Genomic DNA, 24,577 nt, shown 5'->3' on the forward strand with positions numbered 1-24,577 from the left:
ACAGCATTGCAATGGGAATATGCATGCCATAGTTAACTATGTGCATATTCAGGGAGGTGAAGACAAAGGTTTTTAAAGGAAAAATGGAGGAGGATCACATTATTGTTTTAAAATAATTATCCTTGGCTACAAAGATCAATAACCAGTCCGAGGTTGGACAGGCAAATTCAGGGCAGATGTTCTTGTAGAACTGATTTTTTGTGTAAGGTTGCAATGGTGTTTGTGCAATGTTGTGCTTTTTGCAGAGTCTCTGTGATAGTTCTTGTGATCTTTCTCAGGGCTTTTTTTTTTTTTTTAACATTAGTGACTTCCTTTTGATTCTGACAACTTTCACACATGTGTGTGGTGATGTGAGGTGGGGGCCAGGAGGTGTCACCCTCAATATACAATGGTAACCTGTCTTTGTAATAATAGTTCGCTAGTCTTTCCTGAGCACTTATATATTCCAGGCACTAAGCTATGTATTATACAGTTTACTTAATTCTCACGACCACCTATGAGGTCCCATTTTTTAGAGACAAAACTGAGGCTGAGAAAGTTTCAAGACCTTGACCCAAGTGCTGCCCCAGACAAGGGCAAGATACACCCCCAGGCGTCGGACTTCACTGCTCTGTGCCAACCTCTTTAACAAGAACAAACATCAAAATTCACAGATGGAAGGCTCCTATGAACAACTGTCCTCTCCCATTAATTATAACGTAGAGCAGTTTTGTAAAATATATTCTGCATAGTGTTAATTTAGTGGGATGTCAAGTGCTGTGAGATTAACGGTTGCGTGGGCGATGGAGTGTGAGAAATGCTTTCAGCAAGGCGCTTGGAGAAGGCCATGAAACAGAAACCGTGAAGACCACAGGAGCCCTGAGGTGGCACAGCCCTTCACAGTGGGTCAGGGTGATTTAGAACATTGCTGAGCAAAAAGCAGGGAGACCAGCAACAGGAGCTCGCTGGCCATGAAGTGCCTAATATCCAGTCAGCACTGCTCAGGCTCTAGGAAAAGGCTGATGCAGGAAAGGTTTCTTTCTTCTAATTCCTCAATAATAACAACAATAGATACTATTTATTGAGTACTAATTACTCTCCACTTCATAGATGAAATACCAAGGCCTAGAAAAAATTTTTAAGTAACTTGTCCTGAGGTCACACAGCTATTTAGTGGCAGAGCCAAATTTGAACCCAGTTCTCTCTAACTTCAAGACATGTGATTATAAACCCTATACACAAAGCCTCTAAGGACCTAGGGTTTATAAAGGTTTCCTGTGTGAATATCCAAGCAAATTCAGTCTCAAAGAGGATGCCCCTATGGGTTCCTTGTACCAGGGATTTATTTTCGCCATATCTCTTCAACCAGAAAATTAGTTCCTTGGTCTGAGTACATGAAATTTTTTTCAGGGTATGTGAATTTTTTTCTCTTGCTATGTGAAATTTTTTTCTGGTATAATGTAAGTTTCTTAAATTTTACTAATTTTTTTTAATTTTATAGATTTCCATATAATATGGCTTGGCTCTGTCCCCACCCAAATTTCGAATTGTAGTTCCCATAATCCCCACATGTTGTGGGAGGGACCTGGTGGGAGGTAATTTAATCATGGGAAGAGGTCTTTCCTGTGCTGCTCTTATGATAATGAATAAGTCTCACCAGATCTGATGGTTTTATAAATGGGAGTTCCCCTGCACATGTGCTCTGTCTCTTGCCTGCCGCCATGTAAGACGTGACTTTGCTCCTCCTTTGCCTTCCACCATTATTGTGAGACCCCCCCAGCCATATGGAGCTGTGAGTCCATTAAACCTCTTTTTCTTTATAAGTCACCCAGTCTCTGGTATGTCTTTATTAGTAGCGTGGGAACAGACTAATACGCCATACTTTGTTACATGCCTTTTTTTTTTTTTTTTTGATAAGAGTATTTGTGTTGATGCAATAACATCTTTCTCCGTAGGACTTAGTCAGATGCCCTTCCTGGAGCCAGTGCCTGCACTCCATGAACTGCTGGAGAGGTCATTGTAGGGTATCGGCATCAGATCTCTCCTCATTTTTCAATTCTCTCTCTCCTTTATAACAGATGTTGGCGCATTTTTTGAAGAAGGGATGTGGCTACGATATAACTTCCAGGCACCAGCAACCAATGCCAGAGACTCCAGCAGCAGAGTAGAGAACGCTCCCGACCAGCAGAACTCCCACCCGGACCTGGCCCAGGAGGAGATCCGCTTCAGCTTCAGCACCACCAAAGCACCCTGCATTCTCCTCTACATCAGCTCCTTCACCACAGACTTCTTGGCAGTACTCGTCAAACCCACCGGTAAGGACGAGGACACCCAGCCTCTGCCACTTAACATTTGGGCAGACAGAATGTTCTAGCAAGAGTCTATAGATTGTTCTTGGTTTGTTCGTTATTCCCCATGGGACTTGTTGAGCGAGTCACATAACTTCTTTGAACCCCATTTCTCTCCATGAATATCAGGAAAACAACTTTCCAGCTGGGTGCGTTAGAGCAAGATGTTACAGTAATAATGTTGGTGAGGCATGTTGTGTTCTTTACAAGAACACTGTTGCATGAATAAGAGATAGGTTTGTGCGTGTAATGATTATTTTTTCTCCCTACTAAATAAACACATTCAGCTGGATACTGTGGCTCACGCCTGTAATCCCAGCACTTTGGGAGGCCAAGGTGGGTGGATCACTTGAGCTGAAGAATTTGAGACCAGCCTGGCCAATATGGCGAAACCCCATCTACAAAAATTACAAAAATTAGTATTTTTGTATACTAATACTGGGTGTGATGGTACATGCCTGTAGTCCCAGCTACTTAGGAGGCCGAGGTGGGAGGATCACTTGAGCCCAGGATGTCGAGGCTTGTAGTGAGCCATGATCGTGCCACTGCACTCCAGGCTGGGCAACAGAGTGAGACCCTGTCTCAAAAGAAAAAAAAAAGACTAATAAGAAAGACTAACAAAACTAAATACATTCACTAAATATGCTAAACAGAGATGGGCTTTGAATGAGTAAAATTAATTTTACATAAATTAATTTTATTCTGATTTATGATAGTATCCCAGTAGGTTGTTACAGAATGTCTGAACTTTCAATAGGAATAGAAAATCAGAAATGTTTTCATTCCCAATCCTCTCAGAACTTTAAATTCACAAAATATATCGCTGTCATAAAGGTTGCTTAAAGCACGAGTTTTTTTTTTTATTTTAATTTTTTTTGAAACAGCGTCTTGCTTTGTTGCCCAGGCTTGAGTGCAGTAGCAGGATCACAGCTCACTGCAGCCCTAACCTCTCAGGCTCAAGCAATCCTCCCACCTCAGCCTCCCAAGTAGCCAGGACCACAGGCACACACCAACACTTCAGCTAATTTTTTAAATTATTTGTAGAGTTGGGGGTCTCACGATGTTGCCAGGCCTGGTCTTGAACTCCTGGACTCAAGCGATCCTCCTGCCTTGGCCAAAGTGCTGGGATGACAGGCATGAGCCACCATGCCCAGCCCGGGGGTGTATTTTTACTTGTAATATCCTGGGCCATCTTGGTCATCAAATGTACATTAAGCCAGAGAGGATGTGAGTGCATCTAAAATTGGCATCCTGAGGAGAATATGCAATGGGCTTGTGACCCTTCAGCAGTGACCTCTGAGAAACATCTAAGAAGCCCTGGAGTATATAAACTTGCTGAACTTGAGAAGTCCACTTCCTCTCTGAAAATGAACTCATGCACACTTAGAGTTCTAAGATCACTTTTTTTTTTTTTTTTTTTTTTTTTTTGGAGATGGAGTCTCGCTCCGTTGCCAGGCTGGAGTGCAGTGGCACAATCTCGGCTCACTGCAACCTCCACCCCCTGAGTTCAAGTGATTCTCCTGCCTTAACCTCCTGAGTATCTGGGATTACAGGCGTGCACCACCACGCCTGGCTAATTTTTGTATTTTTAGTAGAGACAGGGTTTCACCATGTTGGCCAAGATAATCTCAATCTCTTGACTTCGTGATCTGCCTGCCTCAGCCTCCCAAAGTGCTGGGATTACAGGTGTGAGCCACTGCAAAAGATCACTTTTTTAATGAATAAAAATATTTTAAGAGCATGCAGGAACAAATCTCTCTAACTCACTTCCCATTGGAGCCGAAAACATGGAGGCTCTCTCTCCCACTGCCCATCTTTTCCTGCCCTTCAGTGATTATTCCACTGTTATGGCATCTTAAAGAGCAAGATTTTTGGCTGGGCACTGTGGCTTATGCCTGTAATCCCAGCACTGTGGAAGGCTGAGGCAGGAGGATTGCTTGAGACCAGTAGTTCAAGATTAGCCTAGGCGACATAGCAAGACACCATTTCTACCAAAAATAATTTAAAAATTAACTGGGCATGGAGGTGCACACTTGTGGTCTCAGCTACTCAAAAGGCTGAGGTGGGAAGATTGCTTGAGGCCAGTAGTTCAAGACTAGCCTGGGCAACATAGCAAGACTCCACCTCTACCAAAAATAATTTTAAAATTAACTGGGCATGATGAGGCACACCTGTGATCCTAGCTACTCAGGAGGCTGAGCAGGGAGGCTCACTGGAGCCCAGAAGTCGCTGGAGCCCAGAAGTGCAAGGCTGCAGTGAGCTATGATCACACCACTGTACTCCAGCCTGGATGACAGAGCAAGACCCTGTCTCTAAAATAAAATAATTTTAAAAAAAAGAAAAAAGGAGATCAAGATTTTTTCCATGGGAGCCAGAACTCTTATTACTAATTTAATTCGGCTTGAGTTTTAAAAAACAGTAAATTAAACTCCCTCTCTAGGAAATGCACTGTTGCTTAAAAAGATGGAGGAAAAAGTATGTTCCCTAGGATTTTCCCCTTCTGAAATTATTCCTAAAGAAATAAGCCAAAAGTCAAAGATTCATCATGAAGATGTTCATCATAATGTTTCGTTTTGTTTTTTGAGATGGAGTCTCGCTCTGTTGCCCAGGCCAGAGTGCAGTGGCGCGATCTCAGCTCACTGCAAGCTCCGCCTCCCAGGTTCACCCCATTCTCCTGCCTCAGCCTCCTGAGTAGCTGGGACTACAAGCGCCCGCCACAACACCCGGCTAATTTTTTGTATTTTTAGTAGAGATGGGGTTTCACCATGTTAGCCAGGATGATCTCGATCTCCTGACCTCGTGATCTGCCCGCCTCGGCCTCCCAAAGTGCTGGGATTACAGGCGTGAGCCATCGTGCCTGGCCGACATCATAATGTTAACTGTGAAAATAAAAATTGAAAAGAACCTGAAAGTTCAACTTTTAGTAAAATAGTAAAAGAGGGAGTCACCATTTTATGGAATATTATGTTATCTATTAAAATATTTATGAATAGTGATTAATGATATGGGGAAATTTTATGTATGTTAAACCAAAAAAACAAAAACAAGAACCAGCCTTGAATGTGAAATATTAGGTCCATAAAAAATATATGGATAGAAAATAAAAAAGCAATAATGTGAATACAAAAGTGTTTGGTTGGATAGTGGATGATTTTTTTTTCTCCTGAGCAATACTTTTGTATGCACGTCAAATGCTTTAATCAGAAAGATGAAAATAGTAAGTGAAATCAGAAAGTGAGGATGAAAGAGAGACAAGTATGGAGCCCCTGCTCTTCAGGAGTTCATCAGTTTATTTCTCCTGGATCAGGGTCAATAGGTTTTTTTTACCCACTGATGTTCACTACCCACATGGACCAGCCTCCCACTGGGCAGATAAGAACCTTGGGTTTCTTCTCAGGTCCCTCCCCAGGAGGAGGGCTCTCACCTGGAGACTGTCAAGAAGTTGGTGAACACATTCCCACACATGCTTGTATTGTCTGCTCCTCAAGTCACTGCCACATTAAAATTTGGTCCTCAACTGTATTCACTACCTCACATGCCCACTGCTACACACCCACCACTGCTGTGCCCTCATCACCCACCGCTGCTGTGCCCTCATGCCTGTGTGAGGACTTTCATTGTCTGCAAGGGCTTTGGTCAATGGATTCCATATTAATGGCCACTGTTTAGTGAAGCTCACTTTGTGCCCAAAGCCATCCTGAATGGTGCCATGCATTAATTCCCATGAGCTGCGCAACTCTATGAAGTAGATACTATTATTATTTCCTTTCTACTGATGGCAACACATGAGTGCATGGAGGTTGAGTGACTTGCACACTCAGAGGATGTTGGGCCAGGCTGGGGGGTTTCTTAGCCTGGGTGTCTGATTCCAGACCCAAAGCTCCCCACCGGCCGTACTCTCTAGGGCAGGCGTCTCTGGAACTCTCAGTGTGCTTGGAAAGCAAAGCTGGGTGGGTTCTGTCTCACTATTACAAGCCTATCCTCAAACTGCTGGTGAAAATTCAGCTTTTTCAGACTTCAAATACAACATGTTTTTATTATTTGAAGTTTAAAGTTAGAAAAAAGAAAATTGTTAGGAAAAAACATCAGTAAGGTCTACGCCAAAGTATCAGGAAAAAGCTACTAGAAAGTCTCCACTAAACACCCTGGCATCACTCACGTTTCACATATGGAAAACTCTGCTCACTGTCCTCCAGAGCCAGCTGCCTCCAGTGCCACCACTGCCCCTCAGACACTTGTGTTGCCAAGCTCGGTGTCACTCACCAGTGCTCCGTTCTTCTCTGCTTTTGTGGGTCACCCAGGCAAACAAGTCCTGTGAATTGAACTCGTGGCGTCCATTTCCTCCCCACCACTACTCTCTGAGGCAAATATCTTTTGATTCCCAGTATTGTTCACATCATGGTGTCCATAGAAAATTATTATATTTGAATAGTACCTGGGTAAATGGATGAGGTCATGTTTTGGAGGCCACCTGCCCAGTGACTCCAGCTGCCATCCCCTTCTGCAGGTCTGCCACTGTCTGAGGGGAGCCTTGCTCCTGGTACCCCGTCACCCATCTGTGAGACAACAGTAGGCTTCAGCTGGGTGGCTGGGAAATTCTCTCCCAATCCATCTCTCTGCTTCCAGATTCTCCCCCTCACCCCTTTTCACCACAGCCAGCACCACCTGCCTTTATAGGGTGTCTTATTTTCTGTTTCTTGTAACAGAATACGTGAAACTGGGTGATTTATAAAGAAAAGGAATTTATTTCTCATAGTTATGGAGGCTAAGAAGTCCAAGGTCAAATGGCCAAATCTGGTGAGGGCCTTATTGCTGGTGTGAACTCTCTGCGGTTCTGAGACTGTGCAGGGCATGACATGGCGAGGCTAAGCTGCCAGCTCAGGCCTCTCTTCCTCTTCTTATAGACAGTCTCACTCCCATGAGAACCTATTAATCCATAACCCATTAATCCATGAATCTATGAATGGATCAATCCATTCATGAGGACAGAGTCCTGATGATTCAATCACCTCTTAAAGGGCTCACCTCTCAATATACCCCCATTAGGGATTAAGTTTCAACCTGAGTTTTGGAGCGGGATATTCACACCAAAGCACAGGGATATTGTTTAAAAGGGATCCTGTATAATGTCCTTATTAAACACTCAGTGGTGCCCCACTCCAGCAAAACCAGGAAAGACTCCCCAGTCCCACAAACTTTTAAGTTCAAGACCCACCAAGCTCATGGGTGAGATCGTGGCCTGTAGAGCTGGACCGTCTGGGTTTGAGGTCGGCTTTGCCTTTTGTCAGTTGTCTTGGGCAATCAGTTGGCAGCTCCATGCCTCCGTTTGCTCATCCATAAAATAGTGTCTCCCTCACAGGAGTGTTGTGAAACTCAAATGACAATATGCACGTGTCAACAGTTATTATTTCCCAGGTCCATGGATTCAATCCACATTCTAACACATATTCAGCACCCCCTACTCTTCGTTTTCGAGAAACTCATTACCCCTCAAGCACTCTGTGGTCATATGTGCCCCCTGACTTTATGCCTGCAATGCTCCCTTACCTAGAAATGCCCCAACTTCCTCTCTAGCCAGACACCTGCCTTTCATTCTAGGCTGCGATCAAGTCCCACCTCCTTTCGATGACTTCTCCTTGCTTTAAACTCCTATTCCACTTACTTTCAATGTCATTTGTTTGGCATTTAATGTACTGTATTGTTATCTGTCTCTGTTATAAATATGCCCTGTCCTCCCAGAGAGATGAAAAGCTCCCAGCACTACATCTCCTGCCTACGATAGGTACCCCGTAAGTGTGTGCTGATGATAATGATGATGACCAGGAGAGAATAAATCTGTTAAGCATGTTATTTGCTGCAGCCAATAAAAGAGCAGTCCCTTATAACTGCTTTAATTCACTTGGGAGATGAACATGAGACACAGAAGTGAAGCACCTCGGCATTTGAATAATATTTTATTTTCATGGACAAATACTAGCATTCTTCCTACCATCGTTTAGCAGCCCTCTTCTGCTGTTATCTGAAAGGAATAAATACATCATTTAAATTTGATTATTCAAGAATATCACCATTACTGTTTCTAGATGGTCACTATATATAAATTTAAAGTTCCAACTCATCTTTCTTTCTCAAAGCAAATAATTTCTGCTGCCATTAAGTGAAGCAGTTATAGGAATTTAAAATCATATTTACAAAGTCCAAGAAGGACAGAAAAGAAAAAAAAAAAGAAAACAATGCTGATTTTAATGTTGCTGAGGAACATAAAGGGGCCAGTGACAAAGTGACAGCAGAGAGGGAAATGTCCAGCGTTTTGCATAATTGCCGGTTCCTCCGACCTCTAGGCCTCTGTGTGTTTGTATCCTCAGAGCCATACACATATTGCCTGACCCATGCCAGGGGATGGGCATGGCTGTATGTATTATAAGTGGACTCTACACTTGTAACCAGGCAGAAAGCCTATTTTCAGACCTTAAAAAAAAAGCTGTGCTTTGCACAGGAACTAAATATATGTGTTCTGAAGAAATGAATAAGAGATGAATCAAGACAGCTGTATATTTAAGAAAATTGGCTGGGATGATATGATGTCCGAGCACCAGAAATAAGGCAGAGAGTAAAAACCTAAGACAATCAATGTGTTTTTTCTGCGTATTGCCAAACAACTGCCTGATCATCTCCTTCAATCCCAAACAATGGATTATTTTAATGCTACTGGGTAAAGGAAAAACCGAGTAAACACTGAGGGGTGGAGAGAGAAGCAGCTCAAGAAGTAGGAACACCATATTCAAAGGCCCTGAGGTAGGAGGAGATCGTATTTTCTAGGGAATAAGAGAAGTTCGTGGTAGTTTGAATGTAAAAAGTGAGAGTGAGTGGCATGATTTGAAAATAAAGTAGCAGGAGGAACGCACATCAGACAGGGCATTGCAACCTCTATTTGGAAAGTACATTTTTATTCTGTAAAGAATTGGAAGGCTTTGAAGGATTTTAAATGACCCAATAAAATAATCAGTTATGCATTTTGAAAACACGGGGAAGAAGAAGGTACAGAAGCAGGGAGACTGTATTCATCTGTTCTCACGCTGCTATGAAGAAATACCTGAGGCTATGAAGAAATACCTGAGGCTATGAAGAAATACCTGAGGCTATGAAGAAATACCTGAGACTGGGTAATTTATAAAGGAAAGAGTTTTCATTGACTCACAGTTCCGCATGGCTGGGGAGGCCTCAGGAAACTTACAGTAATGGTGGAAGGGGAAGCAGGCATGTCCTTCTTCACGTGGCAGCAGGAGGGAGAAGTGCAGAGCAAAGGAGGGAAAGGCCCCTTATAAAACCATCCGATCTCATCACAACTCAATCACTATCATGAGACCAGCACAGAGGTAACTGCCCTCATGATTCAGTTACCTCCCCCTGGGTCCCTCCCACGACACATGGGGATTATGGAAACTACAATTTAAGATGACATTTGGGTAGGGACACAGCCAAACCATATCAGAGACCATTCGCTCATTTATTCAACAAATATTTATTCCACTACTGTGCATCAGGCACTATTCTAGACATTGGAAATAGTCATAAAGAATAGAAACAAAAATTCTTGCTCTCATGGAGATTACCTTTGAAGAGAAGAAAACAGACAATAAACAAATTGGTACAATCTACAGTATGTTGTGTGCTAAGAACTGTTATGGGGAAAATATGAGGCAGAAAAGGGAGGGCCTGGCCAAGGGGAAGGAGAGGGTAAATTCCACTTTTAATGAGGAAGTCACAGCAATGATCACTGAGAAGAGGACATGAGAGCAAAGACCTGAAGGAGTAAGGGCACAGCCATGCAGAGACCTGGGGAGTGAGCATCCTGAACAGAAGAACCGGTGACTGCAAAGTCCCTGGGGTAAGAACAGGAAGCCAATGTGGATGGTGAGCAGTGAGCAAAGAGGAGAGTAACAGGATGTTAGGTCAGCAATAATGAGGAGATCACATAGGGCCTGGTGAGCCATTGCGGGAACTTTGATTTTTACTCTGGGTGAGACAGGGAGCCACTGGGATTTTGAGCAGACGATCACTCTGACCACCGTATGGTGAGGACACTGTGTCTCTCAGGGTCAGAGGCCCAGTTGGGATCAGGGAAGGTTGGAGAAAGGACAAAAGCAGTATAATCCCAGCAAAAGACGCTGGTGGCTTGGTCCAGGGTGTAGAGATGGAGATGGTGACAAGTGGTAAGATTCAGGGCATAATTTGAAGATCAAGCCACAAAGACTTGCTGTCAGATGACACATGTCATACAGGAGAAAGAGGACAGTCAAGGCTTTTGGCAAGAATAACTGGAAGGATGAATTGGCAATTCACCAAAATGTGGAAAACTGCAATGGAATACTTTTGGGGAAAGAAGATCAATGCTCTGTTGCATGTGTTACGTTCGGGGTTGCCAGTAAGATATCTGAGGGAAAATATCAAGTAGACAGTTTGTGAAAAGAGTCTGGAGTTCAAGAGAGAAGTCTGACTAGAGTATGAATGTGGTGTCTGATGGGCATACACCTTATTCAAAGGTCCTACGTGGGATAGGATTGTTGGAGTAGGTAGGTAGACACGAGCAGGGCAGAAGAGGGTGCCCCCTCCCGCCAACCACCAAGAATGTCAGACAACCATCAGGTGATGGTCGGGCAGTTGCTAAACTGTCTCTCTCTGAAATGATAATTGGCTGCAGCTGGCACCAAGAAACGACAGTCTCCCAATAGATAGAAAACATCTGGAGCTGGTGATCAGCAGCTTCCCAGTAAGATCTCAGGAGCTGAGCAAGCGGGCCCAAGCATGCACACTAAGAGGCAACATGGTGGAGTTTAACGGGTATATGACCTTCCTCTAGGAACACTCAACTGGAAAGGGGAAAAACGCCTCAAATGAGCATGCGCACCACTTCAGTAAACACCTGTGCATGCAGCCCCTCCCAGGTGCTCGCAGGCCACTGCGCATGCAGTCAGCCTTCTCCAAGGGAAGAATCAGGGGAGAAGAAACCAAACCCCAGAACTATGCCAATGTATAAAACCCCAAATCAAGGGCAAAACAGGGCACTTGGATCTCTCAAGTCGCCCGCTTGGCCGTCTTCCAAGTGTACTCCCTTTCTAAAACTTTTTAATAAACTTTCACTCCTGCTCTGCTAAAACTTGCCGCAGTCTCTCCCTCTGCCTTAATCCTACTTCTGCCCCTCAAGCCGCATTCTTGCCTCTGAGGAGGCAAGGATCAAGTTTGCTGCAGACCCTTAGGGATTTGCCTTCAGTAACAGGATCACCATGGAAACAGGCATGAATACAAAAGAGAATATGCTTTAGGGCTGGTCTTTGGGGACTGCAAGAGTAAGGTGCCCCAAAATGAGGGGAAAAACAGGTAGAGAAGGAAAACAGAAAGAGTGTGTGCTGGAGGCCAACTGTTTCCAGGAGGTGAATGAACTCTGTGCCGAGTGAAGATGAGGCCTGAGAGGGACAATTGCCCCTACTTCCCCAGGGGTCACGGGCCCAGCAAAAGACCGTGGAGCAGGGAAGACAGAAGTGAGGCAGAGGGCTTATGCTAAAATAGGGACGGGTTTGGAGGCAGCGAGTGTACCCATCTCTTTTCACGGGATTCGCAGCGAAGAAAAGCAAAGGATAAGAAGCCTCACTTGAGAGTGAAATGAGGTCAAGAGCAGTAATTTTTAAAGAGGAGGCCGACTAAGACCCACCATCTTCTGCAATCCAGGCAGAAGATGGTGCAGGTAAAGCACAGGTGAGGATGAACCAACAGCTCCGTGTGAAGCTGCCTCAGCCAGGGAGAAGGCTCCCTCTGGAATTCACACAAGGACACCGCGGGTGCCAACAGAGAGCCTGTGGTTACCGAAGTGTAAAAGAGTGAGGGAATTTAGATAGATTTAGGAGACGAAAATCCAATCCACGGTGCTTAGTTTAAATGCCAGAGGCAAAGGAGTCTAGGATGACATTCTAAGGTAAAACTCAGAAATAGTGAAGGTTTGTTGAATTTCGTTTAGAAAACAAAAATAGAGAAATTAGCTCTTGATTATTCCAACAAATGTTCCTTTGAAATCCAGGAACATGGCAAGTGTAACGTTAGAACGCCTAAATAAGGAAGAGCACAGTACGTGTGCGTGTGTGTGTGTGTGTGTGTGTGTATGTGTGTGTGTGTGAAAGTCTGGAAGGAGATACTCCCAAGAGGTTTAGAAAAATTATCTTTGGGTGGTGGGATTTCAGGTGAATTTCTTTTATTTTTTTCTTTCTGTTTACTTTCTATATTTTAATGAGCATGTTTTATTTTGTAACTTAAAATCAGAATATCAGTTTTGTCCCCCTAAAAAGGAAATGATAGGTGACAAATAATCCATTAGGTGATTTACAGTTGGTCAAATTCTTGCTAGATCGCTGGCTCCAATTTTAAGCTCTGAGATACCAACAGGACAATTCCAATTTGAGTAACAAATGAGATAAAATATTGATGTCTTTAAAACTCATAACTAAGATATAATATTTATGCTTGCAGATTAACTAAAAGCAGGATCTACATTGTCATGTTAGTTATTTTGAATATTGTTTTTTATTGTTGAGAAAAAGCAAGGAGGAAAAAAAGAATATGCTGTTGAGGCAAAGTGAACTATCGTTGAGGGCAAAAAGGGACTCAGGGGACCCGGGAAAGCCATCTTTCCTGTTGATTTGCATTTGGTTAGTCTGTAAGCTAAAATAAAATTTATTACTTGGTTTCAATGAGGCCACCCAAAATCTCATCTTTAAAAACTATGTTTGGCCGGGCGCGGTGGCTCATGCCTGTAATCCCAGCACTTTGGGAGGCCAAGGCGGGCATATCACGATGTCAGGAGATCGAGACCATCCTGGCTAACACAGTGAAACCTCGTCTCTACTAAAAATACAAAAAAAAAAAAAAAAAAAAAAAAAAGCTGGGCATGGTGGCGGGCACCTGTAGTCCCAGCTACTCAGGAGGCTGAGGCAGGAGAATGGCGTGAACCCGGGAGGCGGAGCTTGCAGTGAGCCGAGATGGCACCACTGCACTCCAGCCTGGGCGACAGAGTGAGACTCCGTCTCAAACAAAAACAAAACTATGTTTATTTTTAATGTTGTATGCTCATGATTCTTTTGTATGCCCAGTGTCACACTTTGCTGATGGGGTGAGAACATCCCTGCACGCTGCATTTATTTTTTTATTTCACATAGTGTTTCGTGGGGCCTGCAGACGTCTCCTCCCTGAAGTCCTATATTGTATATGCTCTCATTCTTTGTGTCCAGGCATAATCCCAACTTGGATCATTTAAACTATTTGCATCTTCAACTTTGGGACGACAGTCACTGAAGTTCACTGTGGACAGATTGTAAATATGTGCGAGCCTGGTGCTGTCAGCCAATATGGGTCAGTAGGCCTCTGAGCTCGTGAATCCAAATTCAAATCTTGAATGTTATCTGTGGACATCAAGGGAGGGGGTAAAGGTTATCAGAAATTGGCTGGGCACGGTGGCTCACGCCTGTAATCCCAGCACTCTGGGAGGCTGAGGCCAGTGGATAGCCTGAGGTTGGGAGTTCGAGACCAGCCTGGCCAGCATGGTGAAACCCCATCTCTACTGAAAATACAAAAATTAGCCACGCGTGGTGGCAGGTGCCTGTAATCCCAGCTACTCAGGAAGCTGAGGTGGGAGAATGGCTTGAACCTGGGAGGCAGAAGTTGCAGTGAGCCAAGATCGTACCATTGCACTCCAGCCTGGGCAAGAGCAAGACTCCATCAAAAAAAAAAAAAGAAAGAAAGAAAAGAAAGGAAGAAAGAAAGAATCTAAGAGCAGGGATCGAGGGGATGTGACATTAAAATGAAATTTAGGGCAAACAAATTACTGAGCTTCTTTCTTTTTTCTTCTATAGGAAGCTTACAGATTCGATACAACCTGGGTGGCACCCGAGAGCCGTACAATATTGATGTAGACCACAGGAACATGGCCAATGGACAGCCCCACAGTGTCAACATCACCCGCCACGAGAAGACTATCATTCTCAAGGTATACATACGTGTACATATAAATTACATATAATATCGCATTATAGTCCCTGGCCCTGTAATGCTTGGCCATTGGTTTTGTTTTGAGGGGACAGAAGTACAAGAGATGCTTTTTACACTTTCTCCTACAAGTGCATAACTAGTGAAGTAGAAATATATGTAATTCTGACAAGGAAAGACAATGATGAAGTTGATGACATTTTTTTAGGGGGAAGTAGAATAAATGTTTATTCCGTAGAGTCTTTCTGGTTTTCCCAGCCCTAGACCCACATATCTATCAGTTTGCTGCTTTTATCCATTGCACCATCTTTCTTCGCCAAGCTCTCAGACATCTGAAACTTACCGTGTTTCCCAGCAAAGGTTATTTTGGTTTCTCCGACCTACTTCTTTCACTACTCCAACACAATACAAAGAGCTGTATTTTTTCTCTCTCTCTCTGCAGAGCCTTTGTCTTAGAAATCCTCAAAACAGTCTTTCCCCAGAATCTCAGACTCTGATTGTGGGCTTTTGGCACACAAAGGGATGGTTTTATTATGATACTCAAATTTTATTTCAGGTTTATTGACGACCCCGGCCCCCACCACTGATTTTTACAGTGAAGAAACCAGCTTGGGAAACACCATGAATAAAACATAATGTGAGGAGGTCTCCCTGGGAGCTAGGCCAAGAGATCAAGGATGGGAACTGTCACTGCATTCTCTAGAAGGAGTTCAAAATAGATGCCTGTCAGGAGAAAGAACAGCAGGAGGAGGCTGTTTTGTCAGTAAAGTGGAGTGTCATTTGGCAGGGGTTCAGCAGCCTCTCAGACCTCATTCTGATTCGGCTGGATGCTGTGGGAAGTTCAGGTTGCAAAGAAAAGGCACAAGCCCTGTCTCTTTTGAGCACTGGTGGATGTCAGATTCATAACTTGATATGGAGTTTGCACGTGGCCTTTAGCAGTAAATGCTAGAGGGCATTTTAAGGAGAGGTCTTTCCTAGGAAGCTGACATGCGCTGTTTCAGCTTACTGCACCATCAATCAAAGGTGGCATGATAAGGTTCTCTCAGCGTGATCGACAGAGTCCCAGAGCCCAGCACAGTGCCTGGCACACATTAGGGGCGGCAAATTCTTTATGGAGTAAACCAAGCCCATCTTTAACCAAGTTTTAGTCAGAAAAGCCAGCAAGTCAAGGAGACAGATCGTTTTATATCATTTCATCAACATTGTCTCCCTCAGCTTTTGATTAGAGACTTTTTCCATTTTAAGCCACCCAATTTATCACCTCTTTTAAAGCAAGTGACATATCTTGCCATTTTACCGTTGCAAAATAATATTAAAACTTAAAAAGAACTAAACAATGGCTTTTCAGACAGTGTAACAGCAGAGACCCACCACAGCCATAGAGTCGTATAGAATTAACCCTCACTGTCTGCCACAGTGAATTAGAGAAGGACTTGAGGAAGGGGAGAGGAGTGGATGATTTTTTAAGACTTGGGGCTTTGGAGGCACAGAGAGCCAGAGATATAGACAGTGGAGCAGCCAGAGACCTCCAGAGAATCCAGGGGATGAATGGGTTTGGGGGAGGGTCTGGTTCTATTGCTCAAGACTATTTTGGTTGCAAATGATAGAAAAGCAATTCAGAAGTAATTTGTTGGGGAAAACTCCTAGGGTAGGTCATAGAATTATACAATTTGAAAAAGATAAAACCAAACTTTGGGAAGAGAATCTAGGGAGCCTGGAGGATTAAAACTATGGACTAGAATACCACTGGGTTTCTCTCTCCCTTCCTTCCTTCCCTCCCTCTTTTTCATTCTCATCTCTGCCTCTCTCTGAAGACTGGATTAATTACCTCTTACTGCAAGCTCTATCTTTCACATATCCTGGGACATAGTCACAGGAGTACTGGGCTCATGTCTTCCCAATTTTGTTACCAGAAGAAATGGTCCTAGTTTCTTGACACTCATTTTAAAATCCCAGGGAATCTCTGATAGGCCTGGCTTGAGTCATATGCTCACCTTGTTGGGTGGAAGGGGGAACAAAGACCCATAGTCCCTAATCACATCTCTTGATTAGAGTGGGGAACTTGGGAAACTCCCTCAAAAGAACAGAAAGCAGTTCCAGAAAAAGGAAGGAGACAGGATGACAGGAGTGAAAACTTTGGATGCACAATTCCGAGGTAGGAGAGGAGAAAAACCTGGGAAGTGCTTCCTCGATTCCGCCCTAGCTTCCGCACCTGGAGGTGTTGGGAGATCCAGCTCTCCCTCCTTCTCTGTCATGTAATGTAACTGACTGCACTAAGATTTCTGAATGTCCCAACCCACGTGAGGGCAACTAGGAAAGATGTCACCGCCTGGGGAGCTCCAATCTCTCAGCCCAGCCTGTCCCATCTACTCTGGGCCCTGCCCACCCCTGAGGGCAAAAGGAAAGTAAAGATAGAGGTGGTAGAGGAAGACAAGATGTAGTTCCTCCTTATGGAAAAGCATATCCCAGGGCTCCTCGCTCCCATGCCTCACTTTCTTTCATGCAGGGAGGCCTTGCAGAGCGTGGAAGTAATTCGGAAAGTGCTTTGCAACACCAAAAAACATTGCAATTTTTTTCTTAAAACAATCTACAAATCCATCTTGAGAACTTCTACAGCCTCAACTGTGTGTGGAAAGAGATATAATAAAATGTCCACAGTGATCATTTATGTGTGGAGGGATTATAAATGGTTTGATTTCCTCCAGAGTTTTCTATTTCCTCATTTTCTATTGTAAGCACATGCTGCATTTTTATAATCAAACAGAAATGTGAAAGAGCCATATATTCTCAACCTATTCTGGTAGCCCCCAGTTATAATAACATATGATAACAAAGGTATTTCAATAATTTCAAATTAATATTTATAGTCAAAGAACAAAAATAAGGCTAATGCAAAGATGAATGGTAGATCACAGTGCTATGGAATGATGTCTTTGGAATTAAGGTGAATGTTGATGCATTTATACATGCTCAAACATCACATAATTTAGATGATCTTCATCTGTGTTTATGGTGTCTTTAAAAGCAGGTTTACTTTCGTAGGTGGGTTTGGCTAAAGCTAACATTAAATTAATCTGCATTCCCTCAGCACACACCCTCTGAAACGGCACTGAGCACTTGAGGGAAACTGACCTTGGATGAAACATTTGCTGCCAAAAGACAAAGTACCCAGTCTCCACATAGATAACAGGGAACTGACTGTAGTAGTTATCAGACACCAGCGTGAACCAGAACCCATGGCATACCTCCAGTGGCATCATTTGTGAAAACTCACAGTTGCATCAGGGAGAATAGCTTAAGGCTTAATGCCAGTCAAAATATAAACAAACAAGGTGCAGCCAGAGAGCACCTGAAAAAGTCTGGCATGCAGTGAAAAATTATGTCAATTAGCATGAATCCAAAAGCTAAACATTCTAATCAACAATTCCAAAGCCTTGTGCAACTAACCCTTTCTTCTTCCTTTCCTTCCTTCCATCTTGCCATCCATGTTTCTTTTCCTTCCTATTTTTTCCTTTCTTTCTTCCCAACCACATTGCACACGAGGGATCTAAGGGGGTTTACAGGGAGAATATTAAATGAAATAGAGAGTTAATGGAAGTCACAAAAAGTAAGTCCCCAAGATCAGAGAAAATAGAACATGATTATTCAGGTCACAAGGTCTTATCACATGGATAAATTTGACCGTGAACTTCTCGGCAGCCAGAAGTATGCAACTCATAAGGATAAACTAAGCCAGTTCCTCTCGAGAATTGAAACTTTTCTTATTATATCATTTTTATTTTATTTAACTCCATGGATTATATTTACTGACATAGAAAATGCCCATAGCATATTCCACTTACACAACATCACATACACGATAACAGCTCACATGTATTGGTGCTTACTGTGTCCAAGGCAACATGCTGAGCACTTTATGCACGTTTTCTCATTTAGTCATCACAAAAACTTTATGAAGTATGTGCCATCATTATTCCCATCTGATGTGCTTTGGAATGTGTCCCTGTCCAAATCTCATGTCAAATTATAATCCCCAATGTTGAAGGAGGAGCCTGGTGGGAGGTGATTCGATCATGGGGGTGGATATCCCCCTAGATGTTCTTGTGATAGTGAGTGAGTTCTCATGAGGTCTGGTTGTTTAAAAGTGTGTAGCACCTCCTGCTTTGCCCTCTTCCTCCTTCTCAGGCCATGTAAGACATGCCTGCTACCCCTTTGTCTTCTACTATGATTGTAAGTTTCCTGAGGTCTCCCCAGCCATGCTTCATGTACAGCCTGTGGAACTGTGAGTCAATTAAACCTCTTTTCTTTATACATTACCCAGTCTCAGGTAGTTCTTTATAGCAGTGCAAGAATGGACTAATACACCATCTTAGAGATATGGAAATTAAAGTTCAAAAAGTAAGATGCAACCTGCCCAAAGTTAGAAAGCGGTAAATGGCCACAGCATAGTCGAACCCAGGTCTGTCATACTTCAAAGTGTACACAGGCTCTTAACCTTACTTAATAGACAGATGTCTGGAAGGATGTTCACAAAATTTTAGAAGCAGATACCTCTGGCTGGTAAGAAATTAAGTGATGTTATTCTTATTATCATAAGATAGTTCAAAATATACAAACACACAGAAAATAATAAACCATATGCTATGTACCCACCATCGAAACATTACAAATTTTGACATTTTGCCCTATTTCTTCAGATTTTTTTAAACACAGCAATAATTGAGAGTCCGTTGTCCTCCTGGTTACATAGCGGGCCCCGATAAAAGTCAGAGTCAATGCCTTCAACAGCATTTCTGCAAATGTATTTGCTACAAGGCTGTTAGATGCTGACGCTCCTTGGGAAAGTAAAGCATAACTTCAAAATGGAATTCAGCCCAAACAAGTCTGTAGCGAGTGAGGTAGAGCAAGATGATGGACAGATGAAGAGGCCAAAGGCTGAGATGATGCAGCTTTCTGAAATTTTGACCTGATCCTAGGATAAAACTAGCTGGAAAATGATAATGAATAAACTACATGTTCTTTGAATACTTATCCATGACAATCACACATTTTGGGGTTTAGATGTGAGTTAGACAATAGAGAGTTCAGGGATATATTCTCTGGCACAGATACTCAGAATCCATATTCTCTAAAAATCAAATGAACAGATGGTAAGGATGTATCATTTTGGCTTTCATCTAACTAGAGGGCCATCTTGTCTTTGCCAAGAAGAAGCTAACAGATTTTCTGCAAGCAAAATAAGGCCTTTCTTAGAAAATAATTCTAGGTCCTCAGGAACAAATGATGATTAGATCCCCAAGTTCTTATACCAAAAAGAGGATGACTTTGATTATTTTCACTGGGAATTTTCAAAACAAATATTCAAAAATATCACTGAATTCTGTTCCTTAAAATAATATAAGCATGGTAATTTCTTACCTGCCACTAATCTGAATTTCAACCAAATTGTATAAAAACAATTGCATCAGTTGTTAATTGAACTAGGTCCTGTATATAAATCTTAAGAACTGTCAGAGAAGTGTCAAAAACATTAGCAACATGTAGTGTGCTAAGTGCTAGAAGTAGAAGAAAGGATACAAATATTAGGGTGATGCCAGTTGCTATGCAAATTAGCCCTCAAATCTCCATGTTTCAACCCAAAAAAAGTCTGTCTTATATCAGATATATTTTCAGAAAAAGAAAGTTCTCTGGTCTCCAGCAGTGATGAAATCGTGCTGGGCAGGCACTCTGAGGACCTGCCACTGCCACCAACTTCCCTGCTTCCCCAACCCTGGACTAGGCCAAATTATTGTCCATTATTCTCGAAGCCCTCCCGCCTTTATCCTCTGGGAGGCTCTTCCTTGTGTGTGTTCAGCCATGGCCTCCTCTGAATTATGTGCCACGGATAATGTGCTCCTTACAGCTGTGCAGCAATTTTTTTTTTTTTTTTTTGAGATGGAGTCTTGGTCTGTCACCAGGCTGGAGTGCAACAGCACGATCTCAGCTCATTGCAACCTCCACCTCCCCGGTTCAAGTGATTCTCCTGTCTCACTCTCCCAAGTAGCTGGGAGTACAGGCACGTGCCACCACGCCCAGGTAATTTTTTGTAATTTTAGTAGAGACAGGGTTTCACTGTGTTAGCTAGGATGGTCTCAATCTCCTGACCTCATGATCCACCCTCCTTGGCCTCCCAAAGTGCTGGAATTACAGGTGTGAGCCACTGTGCCTGGCTACAGCTGTGCAGCTTTAAGGCCCATTTCCTGCAGGTTCAAATTACAATAAGGGTTTTTTAACATTCATAAGCCTTTTGTGGACTAGATCTGTGCTTTCTTTTCCAATACAATTCCCTCAAAACCCAAGGTGGCTTCTGATCAATTTGCTTCTGGTAAGTTTCATGTGCTGGTAAATGCACCCTAAGCTCTTCCCTAGACATCAATCTTAGCCCTACTCAGTCATTTGCCTCCAGGCACCCATGCCTCTCTCTCTCTCAAAGTAATGGCAGCTACTTTGGGGCCAGTGGACACAAAAGGCTTGGGTGGGAAGTAAAGACCCTTAATTTAAATGTTACCCATGAGGCTAAGTCAGTTTGCTAAACAGAAATCTTACTGCCCCACTGTTAGTCAAAGCTGTTTGCAGTGTTATTTCTCACTCTCTAGTGTAAGGCTCTAAATATCTAGACTTTTCTCTATTCCTTTCATTGATTATTGGGAACTGGTCAATTCTTTCCTGAACTCATCTGCTCCTTGACATGAGCAAAAAGCAACTGACACACATGACCATTCTGTCTCTTTTGAAGCACTTTCCTTAAAGCTACTTAGGCACTTAGTCTGCCTTCCAGGTTATGTGAGGTGACAGTTTTACAAAATATTTTATTGCATACTATATTAGTCTGTCTTGCACTGCTATAAAGAAATACCTGAGACTGGGTAATTTGTAAAGAAAAAAAGGTTTAGTTGGCTCACAGTTCTGCAGGCTGTACAAGACGCATAGCAGCTTCTGCTTCTGGGGAGACCTCAGGAAGCTTAGATGGCAGACAGCAAAGGGAAAGTAGGCTTGTCTTACACGGCAGGAGCAGGACCGAGAGAGAGGGAAGGTGCTACGCACTTTCAAACAACCAGATCTCATGAGAACTCACTTACTATCACGAGAACAGCACCAAGGGGGTGGTGCTAAACCGTTCATAGAACTCTGCTTCCATGATCCCATCAACTCCCACCATGGCCCCATTTTGGACACTGGGAATTACAACTCAACATGAGATTTGAGCAGGGACACATATCCAAACCATATCACATACCATTCTTCCTCTGTCTTTCAAGTCCCTCATATCTATTCCTGCACCACCTGCCACCTTACCACAAAGCCAATGCTACATGTTTTAGGTTTCTGTTATAGCAGCACCCTGCCTTAAGATACCAATGTATGTATTCGTTAGGGTTGTATTTGCTGCTATAACAAAAAATCAGAGGCTTAATACAAATAACTTTCTTTCCCACATAATAGTAAAATGATTTCTAGTTGGAAATTGTAAGCAATATATAAATAGGCTGATAAAAAGGTGTTTGTACTAATGTCCATAAATAATAGAGTAAAAGATATTGTGGTTCTATGCTGTAACTATAAGGCTTGAAGGAAGGATAAGATGTTAATAGGTGAATGGGGAGCAAGAGAGGACATGGAAGACTATGTATGATGGAAGAGGGAGAAGGAGAGGGAAGATGTGTGTTCCAAAAGAGAACATCATGTTAAACAAAGATGCTAGAAGAGTGACTATTTCATAGGTTTCACCCTCTCTCTATCTCGTGAACAGAAAAGACCACTGGAGAAGACTCAGTAAAAAGTCTTACCTGGAGAAATTCTCACTCTGAAATATGTAACGTCAAATGGTCTGAAGTCATTTATGAATATTGAATGCTGTGAAGTCAGTAGTCTGAGGCACATGCAGAGTGGTGTCAAAAATTGTTGGAAGAATTTTATCAGCAGCAAAATGAGAGTAATTCAATTATGGACTCCTAGGGCAGCGCCAAATGTTAATTGATGTGAAACATTGGTGGCCAAGCGAGCCCCAGTTCACCACTTTCTGCACATGGAAAAGTGTACAATTGTATAAAGACTTTCACATAACGTCCTCAAGCCCAGAGAAAAATCTCTCTAGACTTGAGAGGGCCTGAAAGGTCATGTTAGGTAGTGCTCAAAGCTCTTTCTTACATATCGAAATGCTTGCCCACATTGCCACTCTCAGCCTTATGAACTGGAAATAGCTGGTGCTATTAGTCCCATTATATACATGAGAAAACAGAGATTAAGAAGTCCCAGGCCGAGCGTGGTGGCTCACGCCTGTAACCCCAGCACTTCGGGAGACCGAGGCGGGTGGATCACGATGTCAAGAGATCCTGACCATCCTGACCAGCATGGTGAAACCCCATCCCTACTAAAAATACAAAAATTAGCTGGACATGGTGGTGCACGCCTGTAGTGCCAGCTACTCAGGGGGCTGAGACAGGAGAATTGCTTGAACCCGGGAGGCAGAGGTTGCAGTGAGCCAAGATCGCACCGCCGAACTCCAGCCTGGCGACACGGCACTCCAGCCTGGTGACACAGCGAAACTCCGTCTCAAAAAAAAAAAAGAAGTCCCAATGATGAATAAGGTCCCAATGCTCACAAGAGACATGATCTTCTCTAGAACCCAGCTAACCAGACTCCGTTTCCCCACTTAGTTTGCTCTTAGTTGTCTTTGCAAGTGGGCAAGAGAAGCAAGCTCACTCCTGTTCATTTGCCTTATAAACTTTTGAAATTTTTAAAAAATGTTTACACAAAAGTAAGTCTTTTGGGGATTCGTGTTTTCTTCGGAGTCACTAAAAGCAATGACTTTATAGCATTTCCTAGGGGGTCATAAAACCCTAATTTCTATAATCAAAGAGAACTACAAGGCCCAACATTAAGGGCTAGTGTTTTTACAGCACACAGTATCATACACCCATAAATTCCATCTCATTCTTTAAGTAAATATGAACATAACCTCCTGTCTGTCCATTTTAGCATCCTTCTTTTCTGTAGAAACATGGAGCCCAGACTGAAATTAGATACTGAAGCTCAAATACATTATTTAAAACTGTGTGCCTTTATTACCCTAGAAATTTCTGCCAGTAAAGAACAATACTAAAAAGCATATGGATGTAAACACTCCTAAAAATTTTAATATCAGAGGTTGTTCAAGCCTTCATTAAGGAAAATAACACAGTTTGGAAGCATTAAATTTTTTAGGGATGTCAGAACAAATAAAGAAAGTTGACCTAGCTAGCCTAGGGCATTGCTCTTAAAATTACATTTACTGTAACTCCTTCCCTTTGGCTAATTTAGCTTTTATCTACTCTAGATGATAAACTGACAGCCTGGGTTGTGCAATACAAGCATGCTTGACAGAAGACAGGCAATTGCAAGAATAATGATGAGCCATTTGAACACTCTGGCTTCTTCCCTTCCAGAAGAACTTTTACCTATTCACTGGCTCTCTATGGGATTCTCAGCAAGTGTATTAGCACTTAACTTTCCACTTTAATGAACAACTGACATGTATAATTCTATGGAGAGCATAGGCCAATATTTTATTAGTTTCTGATAGTATTAAAATGGTTTGAGTCTATTGAACTGATATAGAAGATCTGTGGGAAGAGAAGAGAGAGGGCTACATATATTGGGAAGTTGCCCATTAATTTGGTCTGTATATGAGTCAGAGTTCATTTTTTCTTCTATATTTCTATGTATCCAGAGAAGCCTGTCCCTGATTGAGAGACACATCAAAAACCTCATGACCTCATTAGCTTTTGTAATGTCACCTCTGGTTTTGGGTTGAGATATGGCTCCTTGGCCCCTGAGAAAGTATTTGAGCAGGTTTTCATTATTTGGTTCAGAAAATAGCAGTATTTGACAAAATGTTTCTGAAAAGAGGAAACAAGATGCCCAACTACTGGAGCCTCAGATTCCTCTCCCTCCCAGTACCTTCAAACCAGCTTGAAGTTTTAAACTCAGGCCACCTCCACACTGAGAGGTCTGGCCAGCCCGTATGCAAGGACGTGGTTCCTAGGAGTGCAGTGGAGGTGTGTGGTGAAGATCCTGCCGAAGAAGACAGAAGGTTCTCAAGATGTCCAGGACTCTTCTGTTATCAGTGTACTTTTCTTCTACTTAAAGCCACATGGGATCCCTAAGAATTTAACATGATGATATCTAATTGACATTCTCTC

General features: G+C 42.8%; 1 protein-coding gene across 2 annotated transcripts in view; it reads left to right on the plus strand.

The window, feature by feature from the left end:
- CNTNAP2 (contactin associated protein like 2) overlaps window positions 1–24,577 on the plus strand; it is a 2,305,108-nt gene that overhangs the window by 2,096,322 nt on the left and 184,209 nt on the right. For both annotated transcript variants that reach the window (XM_030826021.1, XM_030826023.1), the window contains 2 exons: window positions 2,058–2,294; window positions 14,225–14,358. In XM_030826021.1, the coding sequence (XP_030681881.1) occupies window positions 2,058–2,294; window positions 14,225–14,358 (371 nt within the window). The remainder of the gene's footprint in view (window positions 1–2,057; window positions 2,295–14,224; window positions 14,359–24,577) is intronic.

Source organism: Nomascus leucogenys, chromosome 13, assembly GCF_006542625.1.
Source record: "Nomascus leucogenys isolate Asia chromosome 13, Asia_NLE_v1, whole genome shotgun sequence".
Lineage (NCBI taxonomy): Eukaryota > Metazoa > Chordata > Mammalia > Primates > Hylobatidae > Nomascus > Nomascus leucogenys.